This window comes from Copadichromis virginalis, linkage group LG1 (assembly GCF_057382275.1).
Source record: "Copadichromis virginalis isolate Kocher_CV1m ecotype Utaka linkage group LG1, C_Virginalis_male_GT1.1, whole genome shotgun sequence".
NCBI lineage: Eukaryota > Metazoa > Chordata > Actinopteri > Cichliformes > Cichlidae > Copadichromis > Copadichromis virginalis.
In genome coordinates this window covers 23,656,610-23,682,414 of record NC_140618.1, presented here as the reverse complement: position 1 = coordinate 23,682,414, position 25,805 = coordinate 23,656,610, and the positions used below count along the sequence as shown (strand labels likewise).

General features: G+C 40.6%; 1 protein-coding gene across 4 annotated transcripts in view; it reads right to left on the bottom strand.

Moving 5' to 3' along the window:
* The window catches only part of kif18a (kinesin family member 18A), a 51,959-nt gene that overhangs the window by 12,405 nt on the left and 13,749 nt on the right, over positions 1-25,805 (bottom strand). For all 4 annotated transcript variants that reach the window (XM_085455396.1, XM_085455391.1, XM_085455402.1 and 1 more), the window contains exons 7-13: positions 7,354-7,530; positions 7,153-7,227; positions 6,946-7,046; positions 2,093-2,255; positions 1,466-1,630; positions 438-559; positions 51-340 (exon numbers count right to left, since the gene is read on the bottom strand). In XM_085455396.1, the coding sequence (XP_085311522.1) occupies positions 51-340; positions 438-559; positions 1,466-1,630; positions 2,093-2,255; positions 6,946-7,046; positions 7,153-7,227; positions 7,354-7,530 (1,093 nt within the window). The remainder of the gene's footprint in view (positions 1-50; positions 341-437; positions 560-1,465; positions 1,631-2,092; positions 2,256-6,945; positions 7,047-7,152; positions 7,228-7,353; positions 7,531-25,805) is intronic.

The window sequence follows — 25,805 nt, the reverse complement described above, 5'->3', positions numbered from 1 at the left end:
CAACCTAGTAGCCAAAGAGTGAATAGGGTGGTAAAAGTGTGATGACTTACTGCAGGGGCTATTCTGGTGGTATTGCAGATGCGTGAAAGAGAGGACAGGTGCCAGCTCGCTGCGGAGTCCAATTTTTCCTGCCTCATTTGTCTCCTGTGACTCCACACAAATCCCTCCACCTTTCTGCTGCGGCCCCGCCCCTTCCTGGTCAGCCCAGACCACGCCCCTCTCCCTCAGCACAAGGTGTTCGAGTTCTTGGTTGTCCGTCTCGTCAGCTTCTGTGGTCAGCCCGGCTCCACGCAGCGCAGAATAATGCCGACTATAAGCTGGCAGCAAGATATTCACCATTCTGAAAAGAAGCGGGAAAACGATCTTTCAAACTTCTCCGGGTGTGCCGCAGTAAGAGTTCACTTAATTCAGAGTGAATTCACTCTGGCCCAACCTACTTTTGCATGCGCTTGTTTTCCTGATCCTGCAGGTTGGTGAGCTTGACCATCTGCTTGATGTGTTGTTTGAGATCATTTACCTGCAGCTCAAATCTGTGGCAGTGTAGCTTCTTCTCTAACACCTAAACCAAGGGGAGAATTGAGGTCAGACAGCAGAAGTGACAAGTCAAAAGCCATTCTAACATAAGTACTCTGGAGGGCAGAATTAGAAGAAGAAAAAAGAAGAAGAACCAAGAAAAAAAAAAGATGGCAGAGGGGTTAGGATACTAGGGAAAAGACACAAAGTTCATCCATGTTTCACCAGAAAAGCTGTCAACTCGGGGTAAGGAAAGGGAGGGGAAAAAGATGGGGAATAAAAAAAGAAAAAGAAAAAAAAGGGAACTCTGACGTAAAGAAACTACGAAACAACAGCAGAGAGAACATTTGACCGGGTGGATGCGTCATAGTTCTGGGTCAGTTCCTGGAAGAAAGGATAAAGCAGAAAAAAATAACATGGACATGGTTTTAGGTAACTGGCTGCTGTGTGAGGGATGAGTAAAGGGTATTGATTTATTCTCTTCAGTGATCCACGAGTGAGCTAGAGAAATAAAATGAGCACGGTTCTAATTACTGGGAGAACAGATGGGAAGAAAACAAAGACAGTCACGACACCAGTAGAGACACAGCCCACCTTCCAAAATAAACAAACAAAAAACACCAAGCAGTGAGTTTTGACGGATGTAACCCACATTGTAAAGTTTTTCTCTTCATATAATCGTGCTCACTTGTCTTCCAAGTTATGTAATTAGGTAGTGTTACTTACTATTTGGCTCTACTGATCAAAGACTGACAAGTATTAACAATCTTGATTGCGTAAAATGATCAGAAATACTTAATAAATAAACAAATTAAAGGAAGATAGAAGTTGATTCATGTTTGCCAGTGAATTGCTCTTTTCGTACCGCCAGTTAAAAAACACCCCCCCCCCCCAAAAAAAAAACAAACAAACAAACAAACAAACAAACAACGGGCCAACGAGTTCAACTCACCTCTGTGGTTTGATCGTTCGACTTCAACAACCTAATCTCGTTCTCGACGCGGTGAAGCCAGCCGTCGTTTTCCAGGAAACGCGTTTCTGCCTCCTTCAAACGCTTGCAAATGTGTTGCTGCTGAGTCCGTAAGCTGGCAATCTTCCGCTCGTGCTTACAAGTGGCCTGTTGAAAAACACATCAAACGGTAACATGGATTGTGTTGTGCTCGTATTAGAATTACACACCATTAACTGTGTTCGTGGTCTGAATAATTATAGCTGCGAACAAGCTGTTTTTTTGGGGTTTTCTGGTTTTGAGCCAATGTCGGAAACAAGTTGGGTCAACAATTTGAATAAAATAAAAGACTAAAAACATACGCACATAGTCAAGTACACAGGTGTGGTACTAAACACTTCTTAAGAATTCTCTTTTCTATTTAAAATGCTATCACAGCTGAGAATAACACTGGTACACACACACATGACAGAAAAGAGCCAGGCACTGATGAGCAGTGACCCTTTCCCGTAGTGGCGTAAATGAGAGACTGAGACAACTACAGGGAGCGGAGAAGTAAAACGATGAGTCAGCAGCTGTTTTTCTGCAGGGATGATGAAAACTGTGGATAGCAGAGTAAGCATCAGCTACCTTCTCAGTCTTTTCCTTGGCACAGAGGTATTGGACCTGCAGGTTGTCCTCCTCACTGTAGCGCTGGCGCAGCTCATTCTCCTTCAGCTGTCTCTCCAAATCCAGCTGTTCTTGCCTGATTTGGGCTCGGCTCGAGAAGATTCGCCGCAGCGTTTCTGACACCCTGGAGACAGAGACTTTTTCATTAGAAGCTTCAGCTTAAAATGCCAAACTTTTTTTTTTAAAAAAGCAATATGAATTGACCCACTTGGTGTGTAATTACATAAAGTCAGAGCAGGTGTATACTTTGTAATGTATACTTTTAATGGGCAAATGTGGATTTGCCCTTAAAAAAAAAAAAAAAAAAAAAAAAATCAATAACAGGAGTGATAACAGCTTGCAATGCAAGTGTGAAGCTAAAAGGTTTCAGTTTTGCTGGTAATGTCAAAGAGACGCTCGTGATTTTTGAGGCCGTGGCGCTGCAGCTTTGGGAAAATATTACACTGCAAGTTGCTTTGGTTCCCTCCGATTCACATAGATGAATGGGGGCAAAATATTAGAAACACTTCTTAGTATAATCCAGTGCAATAAAACAACACCACCAGAGGGTTTGGAGCCAAATGTGATTAATAGCTGCTGTGTGTGCAACATGTAAAGGGGCAAATCTATCAATCTATCAATACATTGCAGTGCCAAAAGATCTTAAAAGTTTCTAATAGCTCCTTAAAAGGCCACGAGATATGTAATATTTTCACAACACATCTAATCTGCGTCATTATTGTCAGATACATTAGCAAATGCAATAATACAGCTAATAAATGAAAGTATATGATCTGATGACAGCCATCTCTTATAATGTTAACACGAATCATTAACTTTCACAACATGCCACTTCTGTTTGCACTGCGACCGTAAGATCTTCTTAGCTTCTTCCTGGACTAGAGCTGAGGTGATGTCCAGGTTGGATTCAAAGGGCTGTCTAGTTCAGGAGGAGAGATAGCAGAGGTATGCAGGTAAATAAGGCTGGAGAGCTGTCGCTGAAATGTGACTGCACTCTTCAATGCAACTCCAGTGACGTAGGAGACGTCGTGGCCTTGCTAGACTGCTGAATTTTTAATAGTGTGAGAAGCGTGCAGCCTCTATTCAGAGCCTCTCACTGTGCGAGTTGTGAATTCTGATGCCAGTGAATGAAATGTGTGGGAGGGAGACTCATTCAGCTTTTCCTTGCCCCCCTCCCTACCCCTAACTCAAGTACCCCAACAGATGCCGCTTAATGCCTGAAAGATTACTAGATGTAATGATGGTGATGATGTGAAATTTTTTTTCCAAATTAAAATAAATAAATGTGCATATATAATTTCATTTAAAAAAAAAAAAAGGCTTTGGAGGCACGGCTGTCATTCGAGACTCAAGATTAAAGAAGAAATCTATCTAATGTGGATTATAGCAATTTTAATCAGCGCTAGCATAACTTGGTCCCAGGAGACACCAACTAACTGCATATTTGTGTAATTTTATCCATGTTTCAGAATACAAAACTGTCCAGTGCCAAAAGTTTCAAATCCCGACAGATAAAATGTCTGCATAGAAATAATCATAATTCACATAATAACAAATATTTAGTTAGTTACTTTAAATGTAGAGCCAAGTGGGCCCTTTACTTATTCTGCTTTCTTTTGAAAGTTCAGTTAATTGCTGTCACACTGTCGATCACTATTATTATTATTATTATTATTATTAAAATGCATATCCTTTGCACTGAGTTCAGGGATGAGTAAAGGTAAATAATCACGAGGAAATGTTGCAGATGTTAAATTTGCTTGTATCTGCTAGTACAATATTGCAGATTTAATCCAAAGGGGGGGAAAAGCCCATAAAAATAAATAAAGAACTCTCTCTAAATGCTGTGAGAAAGTGTATTTGTGTCTTTTTCTGATGCATTTCCTACACTATACATTACACATTTAATCCCAACAATTAAACCAGTGGTATATCAGTAAAGAGGAGGGAAAAAAGGCTATTTGGGTGGAATGTTTTTTTAATGGGACTTGTTATACCCACTAGTGCAGCATGAGGTCATCACTGAAGACGCGCTGTTTTCCAGGAAGTAACAGTTTTCCAGGAGGCCTAAGCGCAGATTTCAAGGGACAGCATTTCATGGGAGTAACAAAAACAAGCTGCTTAAAAGTAAAAATGATCAGGGAAACAAGGTGGGCTGGACTCATTTCATTAGGAATTTAGCAGGACTGCTATCATTGGCTCACACACTTTGTTTTCAGTACATTGTGGACAGGTCAGCTTTCAAAAACTCTGTTAAAGGCCTAAGTGTGATTATATACGCATGGAGGCACATACAAATAAATAAACAGCAGCTGGTGTTTGCCACTGCACACCAACATTATGTCGGCATACAAAGCATGTAGGATTGCCTTGGGCCAAACAAAGTCACTTTGCTCCTATTTTAGCAACAGTTTTCATGTGCGATACATGAAAAGTGCCACTCCTGGTTTAAGAGTGCATTTAAGCTTTGGGATAATGTTTAGGAAAAACTTGAGGACAAGCTCTTCATAGACTTTGTGCCGTCACAAATCCATCCTGTATCATTTCACAAATTGTCACTGGTGACCGTTGAAAGACAATTAAAATGTGGATTTTACTAGCTTCATTCACAGTAGTTCGGGTGTGTTCCTCTACACTCTGCTAGGAAAAGATAGACAGCACAGATTTATTTAGGAACTACTTGCTTCTCTCCAAAAGAAGGAAATCAAATATCTTTACTTCTTGTTTATCACTGAGGTGAATTTTGCTTGGGAGACTGGCAGGTAGACTGGTATGTTAGATAAAGTAACACGAGTCTTGCAATTGACTGTCAGGAGCTCCACGTGCTGACACTATGAATGATATTACAGATGCAAAGTGCCAGAAGGAGTTTTCGTCACATGGTTCTTCCTTTAAGAACGAGATGAGGGGTGGAGACATTCAGAATGCATCTGCAGTTAAATACCAGCCACTTTTCCTTAAAAAAGGGGCCTGTGGAGGTTGTTAGGGTCTCCGATTAAATCCAAAGGCAAACCCAAACAAAGCTTTAGGAATTCTAGATAATCTTGTTTGGACTGGGAATGCCTTGAGAAACCCTCCGGAAGTACTGGAGAAAGGTGACAGTGATGTCTTGCAACTAAACACCACTTTTCTTAATCGGCTACAAAACCCCAGATTAATTATCAGAAAATACACAGAGCAAAACAGGCCGCAAGACAACAGCTACATAAAAACTGCTCGACTGTTCATGCAGAACTGTGATTCCGAGGTCTGGTGTTCAAAGGTACCTTTTGTAAAGTGGCTGTCTTTAAAGTGGAGCTAATGGTGGATGGCCAAAGTCAGTGCATGTGCAAGCAATCCCTGCGTTAATAAAAAGCTCAGGCTTCAGACTAATACTTGTTTCACATTTTTTCTACTCCTGGATATTTCTGACATCAAAAAGAGCTTCCTTCATACGGTCATCCCACCTACCTGACTATGAGCACCTGAATCCCTATCTATTGTTAAAATCTTCTGTTTGACAGGAGTAGCCAATCAGAAGACAGTGAGCTTAAAGGGAGGCCTGTAGGTGATGCAAAACTACTCTAGTAGAGTCCAAGGGAAAAAAAACCCACATGGAGGTGGAAATGACCATCCTCGTTACATGTCATTTAATAGCCTATTTAGTAGGGATGTAGTCACCTTAACTCATACCTCATCTTTGAACAATGCTGCGTGCTATTTAAAGTTGTTTTTTGGTGGTTTGCTTTGTTTTTAAAGCTCTAGATTAGCTAAACCCACCTGAATACACTACACCTGCCCACCCTAATAGCCTAATAAACAAAATATGTTATTATTATTTATTAAATTATAAAATAACAACGAGCATGCACCATCATTTCTAGAAGACTTCTTAAACTAGAACTGCACCCTATAGGAGAATAACAGTGATGAGTCTCATGTCCTGAGCAATAAATTTCACAAGTCTATAATAATGGTTTCATTTTGAACACAGAGGAGACTTCATAGCTACTCAAAGAGGCCAAAGGCATCAGGGTTATGGCTGAACATGCCTGCTATTATATTTGGCCATTAGATCAAAGATACTGAAATATGCCCACACTCAAAGCCAGACTCGTTAAACACAAAAACTGGAACATCCTCATGCTGTTTTTAAATAACACGCCATGTTGGTTCTTGAATTGTGGGGTGCTGTCTGCAAAGTTTTCAGAATGCCTCCTTGGAGACTTCTTTGACAGGCTGTCAATAAGTTTGGAGCCAACGCTGATTAAAAGTTGAGTGAATGTAAACATTAAATAACGCAGATCTAGCAACTCATATAAAGGCTTTGTACGATGCATACCAATTCAAGACAGCATATTTATGCCACTGACCTCATTTTATTCCATCAAGTGATGGTTTTAGTATAAATCTTGAATCAAGCAGCTCAATATATTCTCAAGCTGCTGAGCAGATTTAATAAAAGGCTCATTGCTATAAGCTAATTTCATAATATTTAATCTACCACAAATGCCAATGAACAAAGACAAAGGGCCACATTAAAAATGCTGTAAATTGGGATATCATTCTTGATTATACAACCTGACCCACTACACCCAATTACACCTTACGTTCCCTGTTCCACTTCTTTATAGAATCTAATGGATCTACAGCTGCCAGAACCATTTACAAAACCACATAATGCGTCATTATTGTCCGATACATTAGCAAATGCAGGCCACAAGCTCTCTGCCTGAATCATTGTCTTCATTCCAGTTACACGCTTTACAATAAAAGTGGTTATGACACATAAAGTAACAAGTTACACTCTGAGTCACGCTCATGGACTTGCTTACCTTTTGAACTCTTCTTGCTTCTGGGAAGAGATTGTGCTAAAAGCCCCAGCCCCCGTGCTCTTCGTCTCATATTCTTTTAGTTTCTGCTTCAACTGCATGATCTTTAGGGATTAAATAGAACATTGATATCAGTCAGGACTTATCATGACCATGTCCGATTGTCCAAATACAAAGTAATTAGTTGTCCTGTTTGTTATTTTGTCTTACCTCTTGCCGCTGCTTCTCACAGACCACAGCATACTGGCCAATGTGACTGTCCAAGCTGACAACATTACTCTTCAGCTGTCAAGGTAAAGGTAGAGAGAAAAACGGATGGCTAATATAATGTCATTTTGTATATTCATGGTCCAAGAATCACAGCTAGGATTACAACTGGTGACCATAACACAATATGACTTGAACACTAACCGAGGACTTGATCTCCTTAGCCCTGTTGGCATACTTTAGGGTATTATGGGTGTCATCATATGATTTGGAAGAGGGGCTAACATTGGCAATCATAACCGTCCTGCAGTTGCCTCCCAAGGAGTCTTTAAGTATCCGCGTCAGCTTGCTGTCTCTGTACGGTATATGAGCCTTTTTACTCTGAAACACATGAGAAAAATCAGGGTTGGCACAAAAAGGGTTAGGTTTCTTTATAATGTAGATAGACAAGTATCCAGAAAACACAGGAAACTCTCCAAGCTTGTGCTTACTTAAAAAAATGATAATAAAAAAAGAAAAGGAACAAACTCAGAATTGAGATTTTTACTAATTAGACAAAACAACACAAAAAATAAACCTGATTGAACCTTATTTATACTTTATGCAGAGTAATAACCCTTCATGGGAATTGCCCTAGGATGCATCTCCATCTGGACACCCGCCACAAGAAAATCTTATTGACATTTCACTGTCTGGTGGGGACCAATAAACCTAAAAGGGAACAAAATTCAGCACGGAGTGTTCATTTTAGATTTGAAATCTTTCTCAGCTGGTCTGTGAACATAGCTCAAGTCTTAATAATGGCAGCAGATAAACTACAGCTGCTTAGGTGAGTCAGAGTCTCGTGAGCATTGGGACTGCAGAAAGTCACATTAAAGACGAGTTAGCAAGAGGAGTGTAAAATGGTCTCTTTTAGGGACCACAGCTGTGCCTCCACTTCTCTTTGGGAAGAAAAAAAAAGATAACATCTGGATTCAGCCATTGTTCATGTCAGGTCTTGGGAGTTTCAGGATAACCGTGCCTTTTGGGGGGGGAAACAAAATCACCGTTTTAATAAGATCAGGAGTTCAAAGTTGTTCCAAAGTCAGTATCTAGAAGGTAATATGTCAGCCAAACTCCAACCGTTTGTTTTAATTTCATTATTTCATTATTATTAAGTCTGTGCAAAATGATCACCACAACTTATAGGTGAATATAAGAATCTGAACTCATCTAAACATTGCAAGTAGCTACGAAATAACACCAAATTCACATTCGCAGGATTGGAAACAAGCCAACACCTTTTACATATCAAAACAACAGGAAAGTTAGCCGAGGCTCTTCTTGTTAAAAATACAATATCCTTCAGAAAAAGTCATGGTCCAGTCACTCTATTGATCCATCTCTTTTCTTTAACACATACAAACACAGTTGAAGAAAAAGTTTGCTTACATGGGATACGTGGAGACGATCCATATCCCATATGTGGAGGTCTGTTAAAAAGGTTGTATCAAAGCAAAGTGTAATGTGTGCATAATAATGACATGAGCTGGGAGAGAAAGCTGGGGGCAGCTGTTACTTTTTGCACTTCTGATAGAGAGCTACCCATCCACTACACTTGGGTGTGCTACAAAATGGTAAAATGGTATTATAGTCATTGTTCAACAAAAGTACAGCCACATAATTAAATAAAAATCATGTGGTTCTTGCTAGGTCTTAAAACTAGCTAATAACAACCTCAGATGAACAAGAACACATGACATATTATTCACTTCACCATTATTTACTTAAAACTAAACGAAAATGCAGCAGCAGTGCGCGAAAAACAGTCCACCCTTACAGTTTCCGTATGAATTAAAACAGTAAGTAGCAGCTGGGTGCTGCCAGTCAATGCATTTGATTAAATGATCATCAGCAAATGTGAGCACCTCTCTAAAAGCAAACGTTTTACGTCTTCTTAGCAGGTGAGGTGTTTCTTAACACAATGCCAAGGAGGAAAAAATCAATAATGACATTAAAGAAGCAACTGTTGCTGCCAATCAAACTGGGAATTTCCGAACATTCCACTGAAAACACTCAAGATATTTCCCAATCACACATTTGACATGTTAACTCTGGTCAGAGACCTGACATGCATGTTAAATGTTAAAATTCATGACAGTACAATTTGAAAAAGACAATAAAATAATGCTTATTTGGAAAAGTTCCCAAGAGAAAGAATCTTCTCTCTAAAAAGAATGTGGCAGCACAATTAGGCTTGCAAAGTCCCATCTGATCACAGCGCAAGACATCTTCAACAATGTGCTTTGAATAGACTATACTAAAGTGGAAATGTTTGGCCATAATACACAGAGTCATGGCATATCAGCACAAATATTTCATACCAACTGTCCAGCATTGTTTTGTAGCCACAAGACCTGGGCGCTCTGTAGTCATTGAGTCGAACATGAACACTTCTATAAACTAAAGTATTCCTGAATCGAATGTGAGGCCACCTGTCCAATAGCTACAGCTTGGCCCAAACTGACCTTATGAGAGTTGCGCACAAATTAATGTCTGCAAACCTCAATAAACTGAAGCGACATCGTAAAAGCCAAGTGGACCGAAATTCCTCCAAAATAACGTGAGACCGATAAATTTATATAGAAAACAAGTACTTCAAGCAATTGCTGCTACAGGTGTCTCTGAGTCGCAGAAGCTAAACTACACTATACTGCCAAAAGTATTCCCTCGTCTGCCTTTACATGCATATAAACTTGAGTAACATCCTATTCTTAATCCATAAGGTTTAATATGATATGTCGGCTTAATCTTTGCAGCTACAGCTTCAACTCTTCTGGGAAGGTTTTCCACAAGGTTTAGAAATGTTTTTATTGGGAATTTACGGGACTGTTCTTCAAGAAGTACGTCTGTGAGGGGAGATAGTGATGTTGCATGCCTCCGCTCTTATTAATCTCAAAGGTGTTCTAGCAGGTTGAGGTCAGGACTCTGTGCAGTCAAGTTCTTCGACACCAAAGTCAGTCATCCATGTCTTTATTGACCTTGCTTTGTACACTGGTGCACAGTCATGTTGAAACAGACAGGGACCATCCCCGAAAAGTTCCCATAAAGTTGCGAACAAGAAATTATCCAAAATGTTTTGATGTGCTGAAGCATTACGAGTTCCTTTCATTACAACGAAATGACGTAGCCCAGTTCCTGTCCCACAGCATAATCCCTTGTCAACTTTACCAATTTTACATTTGGTAATTTACTTATCTATCAGTCTAGAGATCAAATTTGTACCACTATAGAGTCCAGTGGCGGCGTGCTTTACATCAGCGGCCCCCAACCCCCGGACCGGAATTGTTTGGTACCGGGCCGTGAGAGTTGAGGCTCGGGTGTGAAATTAATGGTTTTCAGGGTTTTTAGCGTTATTTTTTTTTTAATCGTTAACTTGATTTCCCTGGGTCTTTTCGCGTGTGTTATGAATAAATCTTCTTTGTTATGGTACCAGTACTGGTTTTATTTTGTTGTATTTAACTGCGACACCTTAATGGCCAGTTGTGTATCTGACGGACGAAAGCCGAACCAGTTCCACACCACTGAAGTTGCAGCATTCTTACAAACCAATTCTGGTTCATCTGCTTCATTCATCAATCCGCTTTCACCCTTCTCATTCTCTGTCGCCGCCATGCTTTTTCCACCATGTTTTACCCATATTCTATTGCAATTAGGGCTGGGCCATATTATACCGTTCACGGTAATACCGGTATAATGTTAGGCAACGATAGGAAAATGAAATATCGCGATAGAATATGAGTAAAACGCGCATGCGCAGTGCCTTTGTTTTCATACGCACATGGCCGATTGTTGAGTGAAACAGATGAACCAGAATTGGTTTGTAAAAATGGTTTAACTTCAGTGATGTGGAACTGGTTTGGTGTTTGTCCGTCAGATACACAACAAAGCACATTTTTTTTGCAGAACATGCAAGCGGCCGTCGTTATTGTCGTATTTGTCGGACTAAGATGCTCTTAAATCTGGGAGTAATCTGGGTCCTAAACTCAGTACACTTCAGGTCAAACAAACACTGCAGCATCACTGAGAGTTAACTGTCTAAATTCTTTCATCTTTAATAAAACGATCAGCATTGCTGCTTTACCAGGTGTAACAATTCAGTTTAACTTCCAGGCATCCATGAAAACAAAATTTATTACATTTAACGGAGTTAGAAGTTAGCAGGAAGCTAGCAGAAGTTAGCTCGCTAGTTTCGCTAGTTACCTAAGCATGATATAGCATGTTCTGACTGAGAGATTTCTGAAAAAATTCAAACGTACAGCTCTGCTATCACTTCCAACATAAATGAAGGCAGGAAACTAAACAGCAGTGACGTTTGTAGGGTTACTGAAGTTGGGCTAGCTGGTATATAATGATGTGCTACGTGATCGCTAGCGACACAGCTATGTTAGCATAACATAAACAGTGAAGCTGGAGGATGAACACTAAGGTTCCTCATGGTTAGAGACAAATGCAATCGCATGGCAGGATGCTGTAAACGGACCAAACGTCAGTCAGGAGAACAACTGAGATAATCCATCCACAATACAAGGCTAGTCATTAATATACTGCAACAACATGGGAATAATCAGAATCAGAATCAGAATACTTTATTGATCCCTGGGGGAAATTATTTTTTGTTACAGTGCTCCATTTTAAACCAACATTAAGACAAGACAGAATAGAGCAGCTGCCAGAGAATTCAACATCAATGAATCAATGGTACAGAAGTGGAGGAAGCAAGAAGAATGAGTTTAATAAAGTTTGATTTATCTAACTGCTTTGTTTAGCTCAATGTGCCTTATGGTCCAAAAAATACGTACTGCACACTACAGTTTAATGTTGCAAAGCACCTCTTTTAAACTTCAGTGGATATTATATACGGTTATGCTCAGGATATGTCAGCCCATTTCTACTGGAAATGCCTTTTGGTTAAACTTTCAGCAAGGAATTTGCATTTGCACTGTTACATTTTTATAAAGCTTTAATGTACATAAAAACCAGCTTCTTGTTTAAGTGAAAATTAATGGAAGGTTGTCTTTTTGCGCTAGTAATGTTGTGGAGTATTTTGTCTCGCATCAATTATATCGTCAGTTATATCGTTATCGCAAATTTTCAAATGTATATCGTGATAAATATTTTTGGCCATATCGCCCTGCTCTAATTGCAATATTTCATTTTCTTATCATTGCCTAACATTATACGGGTATTACCGTGAATGGTAAGATATGGCCCAACCCTACTAGATCATATTTGATTATATCCTTATATCTAAAAGCTAAAAATTGACAAAGGATGCACCTTCTCTGTAATAAAAATGAAAAAAAAAAAAAAAAAAAAAAAAAGCTAGGGTTGATAGTAAGGTACCCCGCTACAACATACCCTAACTGGCTCATGTCAACACTTTAATAAAGCCTAGCTTTGCCCTTCTACGAGAAATGAACTTTCAAATATATCCATATTCTACAACAGTTTCAGAAAGTCCCCTTTTCATGACCACGAAACAGTGGCCTTGTGTAGATAGAAGGCCAAGCTGGAGAGTAGGGTGCATCGTAAAATGTATCTGAATTACTTCGGACATTGCCTAGGGCAAACAACTTACAACAAAAACCTCTGTGCAACATAGCATGAAGATGACACACTGAGCAGCCCAAATGCAAGTACACACATTCTTCTCACTCAAACAAATGGCATGTCATCCCAGACACAAGTGAGGACATTCTTTCCTGTAAACAATGGCCACAACATGAATTCTTGATCTGCCAGCAGCAGACAGTGAAACACCAATAACCATGGCGACAGGATGTGAAACGAATGCTGGGCATTGTAGGCATGACTGCAACACTCAAAAATGGTGGGATGGTAGAGCTGGGCGATATGAGATTTTTTCATATCACGATATGTTTTTTTCATTTCAGGCGATAACGATATCTATCACGATATAAGCCAAATAACTATATTTGTAAGATTTAAATGTGCCGTTGCTCACAAGTAAAATGTGAAATAATCAGCAGCTTGTTTTTATTTAAATATTTATTTCCCATAATAAGTTCAACAGGGTAGATGTACTTAAGGAACATGAGACTTTTTCAGATAAATAAAGGCAAATATTGCAAACTACACAAAAGGCAGCCACTAAAGCGTTTAAGTTTCAAAATAGAACAAATGAAACAGACTAAATTGTCAATTCCACTTAGAAACAAAATATTAATTCTAAAAATAAATCTTAGTTTGTTTTACAGAAGAACAGACAAAACTGACTAACTTTTGTCAATATCAAATAAACTGAGAACTAAAAGGATTCTCAATCTCTCCTCGTTGTATAGCTGAGCTTTTCAAACAGTTTTAACAGTTACTTTAGTCTGACAAAAGCCGAATGACGAATTAGCGCTTCCAGTCAGAGACTGAGGCTACGTCCACACGTACACGGGTATTTTTGAAAACGGAGATTTTCCGTTTTCGTTTTAAAAAATAATCCCGTCCACACACAAAGGGAGAAATGAAGGAAAACGCTGCTATGAACATGCCAAAGCAGCAGGTGGCGCTAGATTCCTAACCGTGCAGAAATATTGGCCAATCAGAAGTCTAGAAGCCTCGGTGGGAAAACGTAAACAAAGCTGGGGCATAGAAGCAGAACCGAGTCGTATGTGTGGAGGGACAGTAACTGTGTGTATATGTAAGCATTTAAACACTGCAGAGAGTAGAATTAACAGTATTGTAGAAGTTAATTTCACCGAAACAATAACGTGGCGCAGTGTGACGCATGCACCGGTTTATTGTATTTCCAGACTTGCTTTCGGCACAATTTACAGTGCACGCTACTCTGTTTTTTGTCAGACTTGAAATAGCCGAAATACCTTCACACTACGGACCTTCTTTGGCTCTTCCGTTCGACAATCTCTCCGGCATTGGAACCATCATCTGTTTTCTCTTCGGTCACGCTCGGTTGATTTTTCTAGTCGGCACACTCATTTCCTCCATTACGCGCTGGCTCCATTACCCGCTGGCTGCTTCCCAAACAAACACACGTGCGGCTTGGCACTTGTGCTGTACGTAACAAGTCACGCGACGTGACGCTGCGGCTGTGATTGGTTCGGCTCTGCGCTACTTAATTTGGATTGGCTGACCTTTTTTTTTTTTTTTTTTTGAGGACAAGAGCGGCGAGGTCTATCGCGATAGCTTAATTTCTCTATCGAGTAAAAGTTATATCGCGATACATATCGTTATCGTTCTATCGCCCAGCTCTATGGGATGGTATGACTCTAACTGGACAGCGCCCATGAAAGGACACTGCTTTAACTCAAGTATGAAGTAACCTGTTGAAGTTGGATCACATTTCAATATGGCTGTGGTAGATCTGCACAGCGCTTCCTAAATGCATGTGGCCTGCTTACGCCTCGTCCCTTGAGACTGTGTGTAAAACGAGAACACTGCTTGACAGGTTAATGTATGCAACTGGAATGAAATAATACCCAAATACTCAGTTGACTCTGTACTTCACAGGCACTCTGTTTCATATAGAGACTATTGGTTAACTTTATGTACCTACAACCACAAAAATCTTAACATTATTTTTTTCACTTATAAATACAGAACAGCAAAGGAATAATAAGGTTAAAAGTTTGACCTTCTGAAATATATTTTATGTTCACTGTATCCGTTTCTATTTATGGAGACATCTACATATAAACCTTATAAATAAACATTATAAATAAATATACCTGTTAACACTGTTGTAGAGTCTGTTGTTGATGATTACGTAAGTGAAGTCAATAGAGCCAACTCAGAATGTAAAACTGTTGAAGTAAACTATACATGACATAAACTGCATTTTCTTTTAGTCTTGCTAGTTATTATAGTATTGTTTAAAATACTGAATTGTATTGTATTATTTATTTGTATTTACGGTTTCCAAATGAAGACATTTTTATAAATACTCCTTAATGTAACTTTTTTATACCAGTTTTTTTATACCTGGCACAATACTCGCTAAAGGTGGTAAGTCATAAAAAAAAGTATGTGTTTTCTCAGTATATTCCTCTGAAATGCTAAACCAAAGAGATGTAGATCCAGTGTTAAATGTAATGCTTGCACAAAATTTCTATTTAAAAAAAAAAAAAGTTGCCAGATATCAGTTTCACAAATTAATTGTACATTTTTAAACAAAACTAATGAAATACTCTTAGTGGTTCTAGTTTAGAGAAGTCTATTAGCACACCTTCATTTTGTACACTATATACTTAGTTGTACACACTTCAATGGGTTAGTGTTATCTGTAAGTTAAAACACCATTTAACATTAGTTACGTTCGTCTGTGACTGTTGCACCAACTACGTCGTTTTGTGAACGTTTCAACTTTTTGTGCCTCTGAACACATAATGCTTAACTTTGTTATAGTGAAGAGGGAAACTTAGCACCCATAAACTATAAATAACAAAAAAGCCTGTAAAAACGAACAAATAAAAAACATTAGCTTGCATGCTATCCTAAGCATAATTGTTAATGCTGGTATAGCTCACTTAAGTTGAAAATTGTTCAGTAGTTCCTCTCTTTCCCAAGCTCAAAGGTCTCAATCCTGTGTCCTGCGCCACATGCACCATTTGTTAGGCGGTATTAATTTCTTTGTTTAGTGTCAGAATAAGCTACTATTAAACTGATTTGTAACAAATAAAGTTAGGATTCAATGTGGCCCATACAGCTTTATACTTACACCATGGGCTGTGGCATATTATATTGTCCACAGTAATACCAGTATAAACTTTATGCGATATAAAAATGCCATATCTCAATATCATTGCTATGGCAACACCATGCCTTTACAACAGCCTCCAAAGCAGCACAATACTTGCTAAAGGTGGAAACAGCAAACTTGTTTCACCACTTGAGACAAAAATGCTGTCCAGTACAACCAGGTTCTGAAAGAGGAGATACTCAGAGGTAGGGATGTGCTACCCAGATGTAAACAAATGACTGCACCCGAGGGCTCGTTAGCTGTAGTGCATATAACGGGAAGAGCAAACGGTGGATGGAAATTACTAATGCAGTTATATGGTGGGAAAAGCAGGGCGTTAAGCAGCTGGTTAAAAAGCTCAACCCTGGAGACAACATCCCAGGTAGAAAATTATTTTCTGTTTTATTATGCAACAATATTCTTCAGCTCCAGAGTTACATGGTTATTAAGTTACTCTAATTATTGTTAAACTCAAGTGTTAAGTTGTCCTTTTATACTTGCTTCAAATTTGCAGGGAAAACACTACTTAGAATACTTTTGTGCTTATATTTGACTTATGTTGTGTTACTGGATGTAATAGTATTGCTGGTACCTTGTTTCAATAAATTTACACTTTAAAATAATGCCACACTATTAAGCATTATTAAGGTATTAGCAAGTGGTTAATTCATCATTTAAATAGCATTACTCCTCCTCAGTATGCCATTTGTGAATACAGATATATTATTATGACTATGCTTATGATTATTACTAGCAGTGATATAGTAGCAGTGATAGCTGTACATGGTGCAACAGTATCAGATGGATAAACATATCTGTATTTATAAATGGAATACTAAGGAGGAGTAATGATATATAAATGATGAATTAAGCACTTGTTAATACCGTACTAATACCTTTCTAATGCTTAATAGTGTGACATCATAATAAGAATATAACAAGTGCTACCGAGACTTCTTATTTTGAAGCGTGAATTTATTGAAACAAAGGTACCAGCAGCAGCATTATAGCCTGTGATTAATGACAGCTCATCGGAAAATAGTGATGTGTCGGTCGCGAACGAAATGGCTCTTGGAGCCGGATCTTTGACGTGAACGATGCGAGCCGGCTCCTTATCGCGAGCCATGGGTTTTTCTTTTCTTTTCTTTCTCTCACCCTCTCTCTCACAATTTTTTTCCGCTTCACTCCGCACGCGAGCCTTGTGCTTTGACAGAGGTCAGTAATTTGCACCAGAGGTACACTTCAACTGTGAGAGACAGAATGTGAAAAAAAAATCCATGAATCCACATGGTAGGATTTGTAAAGAATTTATTCGTAAATCAGGGTGGAAAATAAGTATTTGGTCAATAACAAAAATACAACTCAATACTTTGTAACATAACCTTTGTTGGCAATAACAGAGGTCAAACGTTTACCATAGGTCTTTACCAGGTTTGCACACACAGTAGCTGGTATTTTGGCCCATTCCTCCATGCAGATCTTCTCGAGAGCAGTGATATGTTTTGGGGCTGTCGCCGAGCAACACGGACTTTCAACTCCCGCCACAGATTTTCTATGGGGTTGAGGTCTGGAGACTGGCTAGGCCACTCCAGGACTTTCAAATGCTTCTTACGGAGCCACTCCTTTGTTGCCCGGGCGGTGTGTTTTGGATCATTGTCATGTTGGAAGACCCAGCCTCGTTTCATCTTCAAAAGTTCTCACTGATGGAAGGAGGTTCTGGCTCAAAATCTCACGATACATGGCCCCATTCATTCTGTCCTTAACACGGATCAGTCGTCCTGTCCCCTTGGCAGAAAAACAGCCCCATAGCATGATGTTTCCACCCCCATGCTTCACAGTAGGTATGGTGTTCTTGGGATGCAACTCAGTATTCTTCGTCCTCCAAACACGACGAGTTGAGTTTATACCAAAAAGTTCTACTTCAGTTTCATCTGACCACATGACATTCTCCCAATCCTCTGCTGTATCATCCATGTGCTCTCTGGCAAACTTCAGACGGGCCTGGACATGCACTGGCTTCAGCAGCGGAACACGTCTGGCACTGCGGGATTTGATTCCCTGCCGTTGTAGTGTGTTACTGATGGTGACCTTTGTTACTTTGGTCCCAGCTCTCTGCAGGTCATTCACCAGGTCCCCCTGTGTGGTTCTGGGATGGAAATGGAGCTTAAAGGGACATTCGAGAGTTTGGAATATATTTCCAAACTGCTGACATTTGGACCAACCATAACAAAAGTTTTCTCGGAATGAGGGCACATTGGATTGATCCTTCTACTTTTGTATGAGGACATGCAGCGCTAGCATGTAAAAGAGTTTGAGGGAGACACACATATGATGTCATCTGCAATGAAATTGAGCAAGTACATTCGGCTTATGGACTGAACTCTAATTTTATCAAAGCTTTTAGAATGTTCCAAAAATCAGACTCTGATGAGGAATCCGAAGAAGATGAAGAGCAGACCCTCTCCACAGAATCTGAAGGACAGTTTTCTCTCCCTCCACACTTAAGGTGTGCATCATACACACTGAACTTAATTTTTCATGATGTTGAGAAATGGCTTCAAGCAAATGAGGCAAAATTCATCTACAGAAGTGCAACTTCAAAGTGTTCTGCAATGTGGACAAAAGCAAACCGTTCTTCTGTTGCTTCAGAGTTAGTAGATAATTTTTTCAAGAAAAAACTCATAGTAACTGTTTCTATATATATATATATATATATATATATATATATATATATATATATAGCAGCTGGATAGCGTAGTGGTTAGACTACACGCCTTTGGAACAGAGGATCGCAAGTTCGATTCCTGCCTGGGGCGTCTGTATCCAGTAAGGGTCCTAAGGCTAGACCCCCTATGCTAAGCAAGCCTACCGCAGACATGAGCGAGACAGATAAATATGAAGGCATGCCGGCTCGGACGTCGCCCGGATCAACAAGGTCCGCGTCAGGTGTTGAGGAACTAGATGATGTTAATGCAGCACTACGGGCAATACCTACAACCACGATTACCGACACTAACAAGCTGATCTACAATACGGCAACAGTGATCAGTGAGATGCTTGGCTACAAGTTGAACAGCAACAAGGGGCAGTACCCTCCATGGAGAAGGAGGCTAGAGGGCAAGATCAAAGTAGCACGGAGGGAGGTTAGCCAACTAACGGAGTTGCAGAAAGGTGCGACAAATAAGGTGCCTAAGAAATACAGCAAGCTGTCCATACCTGAGGCCTTGGAAACTGCCAAGCAAAGACTCACAGCCTTGGCCAGCCGCTTGAGGAGGTACACCAGAGAGATAGAAGGCAGGAGAATAAACCAGCTGTTCTCCACAGAACCAGCAAAGGTGTACTCTCAGTGGCAAGGGAACAATAAGAGAACAGCACCACCAAGGCTGGAGACGGAGCAATACTGGAAGAGCATATGGGAGAAGGATGCAACCCATAACGGCAATGCTCAGTGGCTAGAGGATCTGAGGGCTGACCACAGCGACCTCCCTGAACAGGGTCCAGTAACCATCACAGTGGCAGATATCCAAGAAAGGGTCTCCAGTATGAAGAGTTGGACAGCACCAGGGCCCGACATGGTTCACGCCTACTGGCTGAAGAAGCTGACTGCACTCCACAAGCGTCTGGCAGCACAAATGAACCAGCTGCTAGTTAACGAGAGACACCCAGAATGGCTAACTGAAGGCCGGACGGTCCTGATCCCCAAGGACCCCAAGAAGGGACCGGTCCCCTCCAACTACCGACCAATAACCTGCCTCAGTACTACATGGAAGCTCCTGTCAGGCATCATATCGGCTAAGATGAACAGGCACATGGGTCAATACATGAGCGGGACACAGAAAGGAATTGGCAAGAATACCAGAGGCGCAAAACACCAGCTACTGGTAGACAGAACAATCAGCCGAGACTGCAAGACCAGACTGACCAACCTGTGCACTGCCTGGATTGATTACAAGAAGGCCTATGACTCAATGCCCCACAGCTGGATACTGGAATGCCTAGAATTGTACAAGATCAATGGGACCCTAAGAGCCTTCATCAGGAACTCAATGGGGATGTGGCGTACAACACTAGAGGCCAACTCCAAGCCCATAGCACAAGTCACCATCAAGTGCGGGATCTACCAAGGAGATGCTCTGTCCCCACTGCTGTTCTGCATAGGCCTGAACCCCCTCAGTGAGATCATTAACAAGACTGGCTACGGATACCGACTACGGAACGGAGCAGTTGTCAGCCACCTCCTGTACATGGATGACATCAAGCTGTATGCCAAGAGTGAACGAGACATCGATTCACTGATCCACACTACCAGGCTATACAGCAATGACATTGGAATGTCGTTCGGACTGGAGAAGTGTAGTCGGATGGTAACAAAGAGAGGGAAGGTAGTCAGAACTGAGGGGATTGAACTACCAGAAGGCAACATTGCAGACATAGAGGACAGTTACAAGTACTTGGGGATCCCACAGGCGAATGGGAACCATGAAGAGGCCGCTAGAAAAGCTGCAACCACCAAGTACCTGCAGAGGGTCAGGCAAGTCCTGAGGAGTCAGCTGAATGGTAAGAACAAGATCCGGGCCATCAACACGTACGCCCTGCCCGTGATCAGGTACCCTGCTGGGGTAATAGGCTGGCCAAAGGAGGAGATAGAAGCCACTGACATAAAGACAAGAAAGCTCCTTACCATGCATGGAGGGTTTCACCCCAAATCCAGCACCCTGAGGCTGTACGCTAAGCGGAAGGAAGGGGGCTGGGGACTGGTGAGTGTCAGCACCACAGTCCAGGATGAGACAACGAACATCCAAGAATACATTGGGAAGATGGCCCCAACTGACCGAGTGCTCAGTGAATACCTCAGGCAGCAGAAACCCAAGAAAGAGGAGGGAGACGAGGAACCATCATGGAAGGACAGGCCCCTGCACGGTATGTACCACCGGCAGATAGAGGAGGTGGCTGATATCCAGAAATCCTACCAGTGGCTGGACAAAGCTGGACTGAAAGACAGCACAGAGGCACTAATCATGGCAGCACAAGAACAAGCTCTGAGCACAAGATCCATAGAGGCTGGGGTCTATCACACCAGGCAAGACCCCAGGTGCAGGCTGTGTAAAGATGCCCCAGAGACAATCCAGCACATAACAGCAGGGTGCAAGATGCTAGCAGGCAAGGCATACATGGAACGCCATAACCAAGTGGCCGGCATAGTGTACAGGAACATCTGTGCCGAGTATAACCTGGAAGTCCCGAGGTCAAAATGGGAGATGCCCCCAAGGGTGGTGGAGAATGACCGAGCTAAGATCCTGTGGGACTTCCAGATACAGACGGACAAAATGGTGGTGGCTAATAGGGCTGGGCCATATTATACCGTTCACGGTAATACCGGTATAATGTTAGGCAACGATAGGAAAATGAAATATCGCGATAGAATGGGAGTAAAACGCGCATGCGCAGTGCCTTTGTTTTCATACGCACATGGCCGATTGTTGAGTGAAACAAATGAACCAGAATTGGTTTGTAAAAATGGTGCAACTTCAGTGATGTGGAACTGGTTTGGCGTTTGTCCGTCAGATACACGACAAAGCACATTTTTTTGCAGAACATGCAAGCGGCCGTCGTTATTGTCGTATTTGTCGGACTAAGATGCTCTTAAATCTGGGAGTAATCTGGGTCCTAAACTCCGTAAACCTTCAGGTCAAACAACACTGCAGCATCACTGAGAGTTTAAAAACTGTCTAAATTCTTTCATCTTTAATAAAACGATCAGCATTGCTGCTTTACCAGGAGTAACTATGAAGTTTAACTTCCAGGCATCCATGAAAACAAAATTTATTACATTTAACGGAGTTAGAAGTTAGCAGGAAGCTAGCGGAAGTTAGCTCGCTAGTTTCGCTAGTTACCCAAGCATGATATAGCATGTTCTGACTGAGAGATTTCTGAAAAAATTCAAACGTACAGCTCTGCTATCACTTCCAACATAAATGAAGACGGGAAACTAAACAGCAGTGACGTTTGTAGGGTTACTGAAGTTGGGCTAGCTGGTATATAATGATGTGCTACGTGATCGCTAGCGACACAGCTATGTTAGCATGACATAAACAGTGAAGCTGGAGGACGAACACTAACACTTTTCCACTTATAAAAGTTAACGTGCCTGATAGTTAGAGACAAATGCAATCGCATGGCAGGATGCTGTAAACGGACCAAACTTCAGTCAGGAGAACAACTGAGATAATCCATAACAACTGAGATAATCCATCCATAATACGAGGTTAGTCATTAATATACTGCAACAACATGGGAATAGAGCAGCTGCCAGAGAATTCAACATTAAGGAATCAATGGTACAGAAGTGGAGGAAGCAAGAAGAATGAGTTTAATAAAGTTTGATTTATCTGACTGCCTTGTTTCGCTTAATGTGCCTTATAATCCCGTGCACCTTATGGTCCGAAAAATACGTACTGCACACTGCAGTTTAATGTTGCAAAGCACCTCTTTTTACCTTCAGTGGATATTATACATGGTTATGCTCAGGATATGTCAGCCCATTTCTACTGGAAATGCCTTTTGGTTAAACTTTCAGCAAGGAATTTGCATTTGCACTGTTACATTTTTATAAAGCTTTAATGTACATAAAAACCAGCTTCCTGTTTAAGTGAAAATAAAAGGAAGGTTGTCTTTTTGCACTAGTAATGTTGTGGAGTTGTATTTTGTCTTGCATCAATTATATCGTCAGTTATATCGTTATCGCAAATTTTCAAATATATATCGTGATAAATATTTTTGGCCATATCGCCCTGCTCTAGTGGCTAACCAACCGGACATAGTGGTGGTAGACAAACAGAAGAAGACGGCCGTAGTGATCGATGTAGCGGTTCCGAATGACAGCAATATCAGGAAGAAGGAACACGAGAAGCTGGAGAAATACCAAGGGCTCAGAGAAGAGCTCGAGAGGATGTGGAGGGTGAAGGTAACGGTGGTCCCCGTGGTAATCGGAGCACTAGGTGCGGTGACTCCCAAGCTAGGCGAGTGGCTCCAGCAGATCCCGGGAACAACATCGGAGATCTCTGTCCAGAAGAGCGCAGTCCTGGGAACAGCTAAGATACTGCGCAGGACCCTCAAGCTCCCAGGCCTCTGGTAGAGGACCCGAGCTTGAAGGATAAACCGCCCGCAGGGGCGTGCTGGGTGTTTTTTTTTTTTTTATATATATGTGGCCTTACCCTAAAATACATTTTTGTTTTATTTATCATGCTCTTATGTGAAGTGTCTGACGTATTTTTGTCTCATAGGTGATCAAGGTGCGCTTTTCCTCAATGATGGACAATAAAGAAGCTCTCCTGGCTGCAGTCACTTTACCTAAATTTAAGTTACGCTGGATCAGAGAAGAAGAGAAAAAAGACATGGTTAGGGAAATGCTTACTACAGAGTGCCGTGGGTTGTCTCCTGAAGGACAACAACCTGCTCAAGATCACAAGAACCCTGCTGACTCCACTGATGACTTTTTTTCATTTGAGGAGGGCGACTGTATCTACTCTGCTGAAACAGAGGTGATGGAATATTTGAAATCTGCTGGGTCTGAGCTGGGTGTTCTTAGCCAGTTTCCCAGGATTAAGGACATTTCACTGAGGTACAACACAGCCACAACATCAAGCGCACCAGTCGAAAGGCTTTTTAGCCTCAGCAATCTTGTGCTTACACCCAGAAGGAACAGACTGTCAAGTGAACGCTTTGAGAGACTTACATTAATGAGATAAAACAAGTTTTTCAAAAACGAGACAACTAAGTAGTACAAAAAGGTTTTTGGAAAACGTGAGTGCATACAGCATGCAGGAAATATGGTGCTCATTGGTTTGAGGAAGTTTCAGAGGAATTCTGTTTGTTAACCAAAGGTCAGAGTTAACTTCACTTTGTTGAAACACATGACATGATTACATACATTATGTATGAATATGTTACTCATTGCTTTGAAAATTAAAACATTTTAATGTTTACAGCGTGATACATGTCATGTTTAACATTTGTTAGGTTAAGCTTTTTTGTTATTCAGATATGTTGCTAAAGAAAGTTACAATTCTTACCAAAAAATGTAATTATTAAAGAATGTTTTTTTTTTATAGAATGTAATAAAGATGATTCAGAAAGCTAAAAGGCTAAACTATTTCATGTTGACTCGTATGTTTTTAAAAAAAAAAAAAATTTATTATTTAAAGAGTTTAATTTCTATTGTTTGTCCACTCAAGGTTTATAGGGATTTTAAGAAGTATTTAGTTAAATTACTTATTGAGTAATTAAGTTACTTTTCAGACACAGTAATTAGATAATCAATATTGTATTTAACATACTTAAGTAATTAATTACTTTTGTATTTAACATACTTAAGTAATTAATTACTTTTTTAAAGTAACTTATCCAACACTGACAGGAACAGAGCGGGAGGGAAAGAGAGAGAAAGAGAGCCAGGGTCAACAACGTCACATTATGCTGGGCTTACACTGTGCGATTTTTGGCCCATTTTGAGCCGATTTTTGAGTCGTGCGACCGGCCCGATTTTAGCCTTCATTGTGCGTCGTGTAGTATACGTGGGGTAACGAGAAGCGATTAACACCTCACGACCAGCTCCCGATCATCAATCGCTTGGTTGTGAGGATTTCAAACCTGTTTGAAATCCTTGCAACCGTCGTGAGCGTGTCACCGCAGTTTCTCACACAAATGTCAGTGAAAAAGACGGCGCAGCACAGCGTGTGATCTGGACACAAGCGATGGAGGCACAACTTGTAGAACTTTGGAAAGCTCATCCGAGCCTTTTCGATGTGGCCTCACAAAATTATCACGACCACAACAAGAGTGAAAATAGTTGGATCTACATTGCTGCTCAATCACAGCTGCCTGATCAATGTTTTTCATTAGCAATTTAGCAAAGTTGATGGTGGTGGTGTGCGTGTCTGTGTGAGTGAGTGAAAGACAGAGAGGGAGAGCGAGCGACAGCATTTCTGTTATAACCTTCATTTTATGTACGCACAGTGTGAGCACTCAGGTCGCATCAGAGCATCGGGTCGTATAGTGTGAGACCCTGCATCGTGACCTATGAACTTCTAACCCCTGCGAGTCAATCGTACAGTTTGAGCAGGAGCTGAATCACGCGACTGGGAAAAAAAAAAAAAAATAAAAAAAAAAAAAAATCGCACAGTGTCTGCCCAGCATTAGAAAGGTATAGTGATGATCCACAACTATTTTCAGTTGCGGATGATATTTAATTGTGTTGTGGTTTGCAGTGTTTTGTGTTATTTCACTTTAAATTTGTTTAAAAGGAAAAAGCTGAAAATTTAAATAGTAATAGAAATGTGAATAGTTGTTTTTTGTAATATTACATTTTATGTGGAGTGAATAAATAAAAGTATAATTACTTTTGGCCCCTAGAGACAAAACACATAAAAACTCCAAAACACGTAAAAACTCAGAAGAACGTGAAAACAATATACATATGCTTTCAATTGTGTAATATAAGTGATCTAGGTAGCTCTGTTTTGGAAGTTCAGTTAACGCAATAAATGTGTTTTGGAGTTTGTACGTGCTTTGTCTCTTGGGGCCACCGCATATATTTATATATAAACATATCTAAATAAATCCACTCTTTTTTTACATTAGTAATTCCTTTTGTGCATAATTTTATATTGTTGTTAATAATAAATTAATTAAAGCAACAAAACAACCTGAAGAGCCGGTTCGGAGCCGAAAGAGCCGGTTCTCTAAAAAAAAAATCCCATCACTAGAGGCGAGGCCGAGTAACGTTGCGTAGAGACAAAAGTGGACGAAAGAGAGGCAAACTTGCGGCTCCACAAGTATAATTATAATGTAACATATACTATATCGATATAAACAATATTGTCACATCTTATATCTCGTATGAAAATAT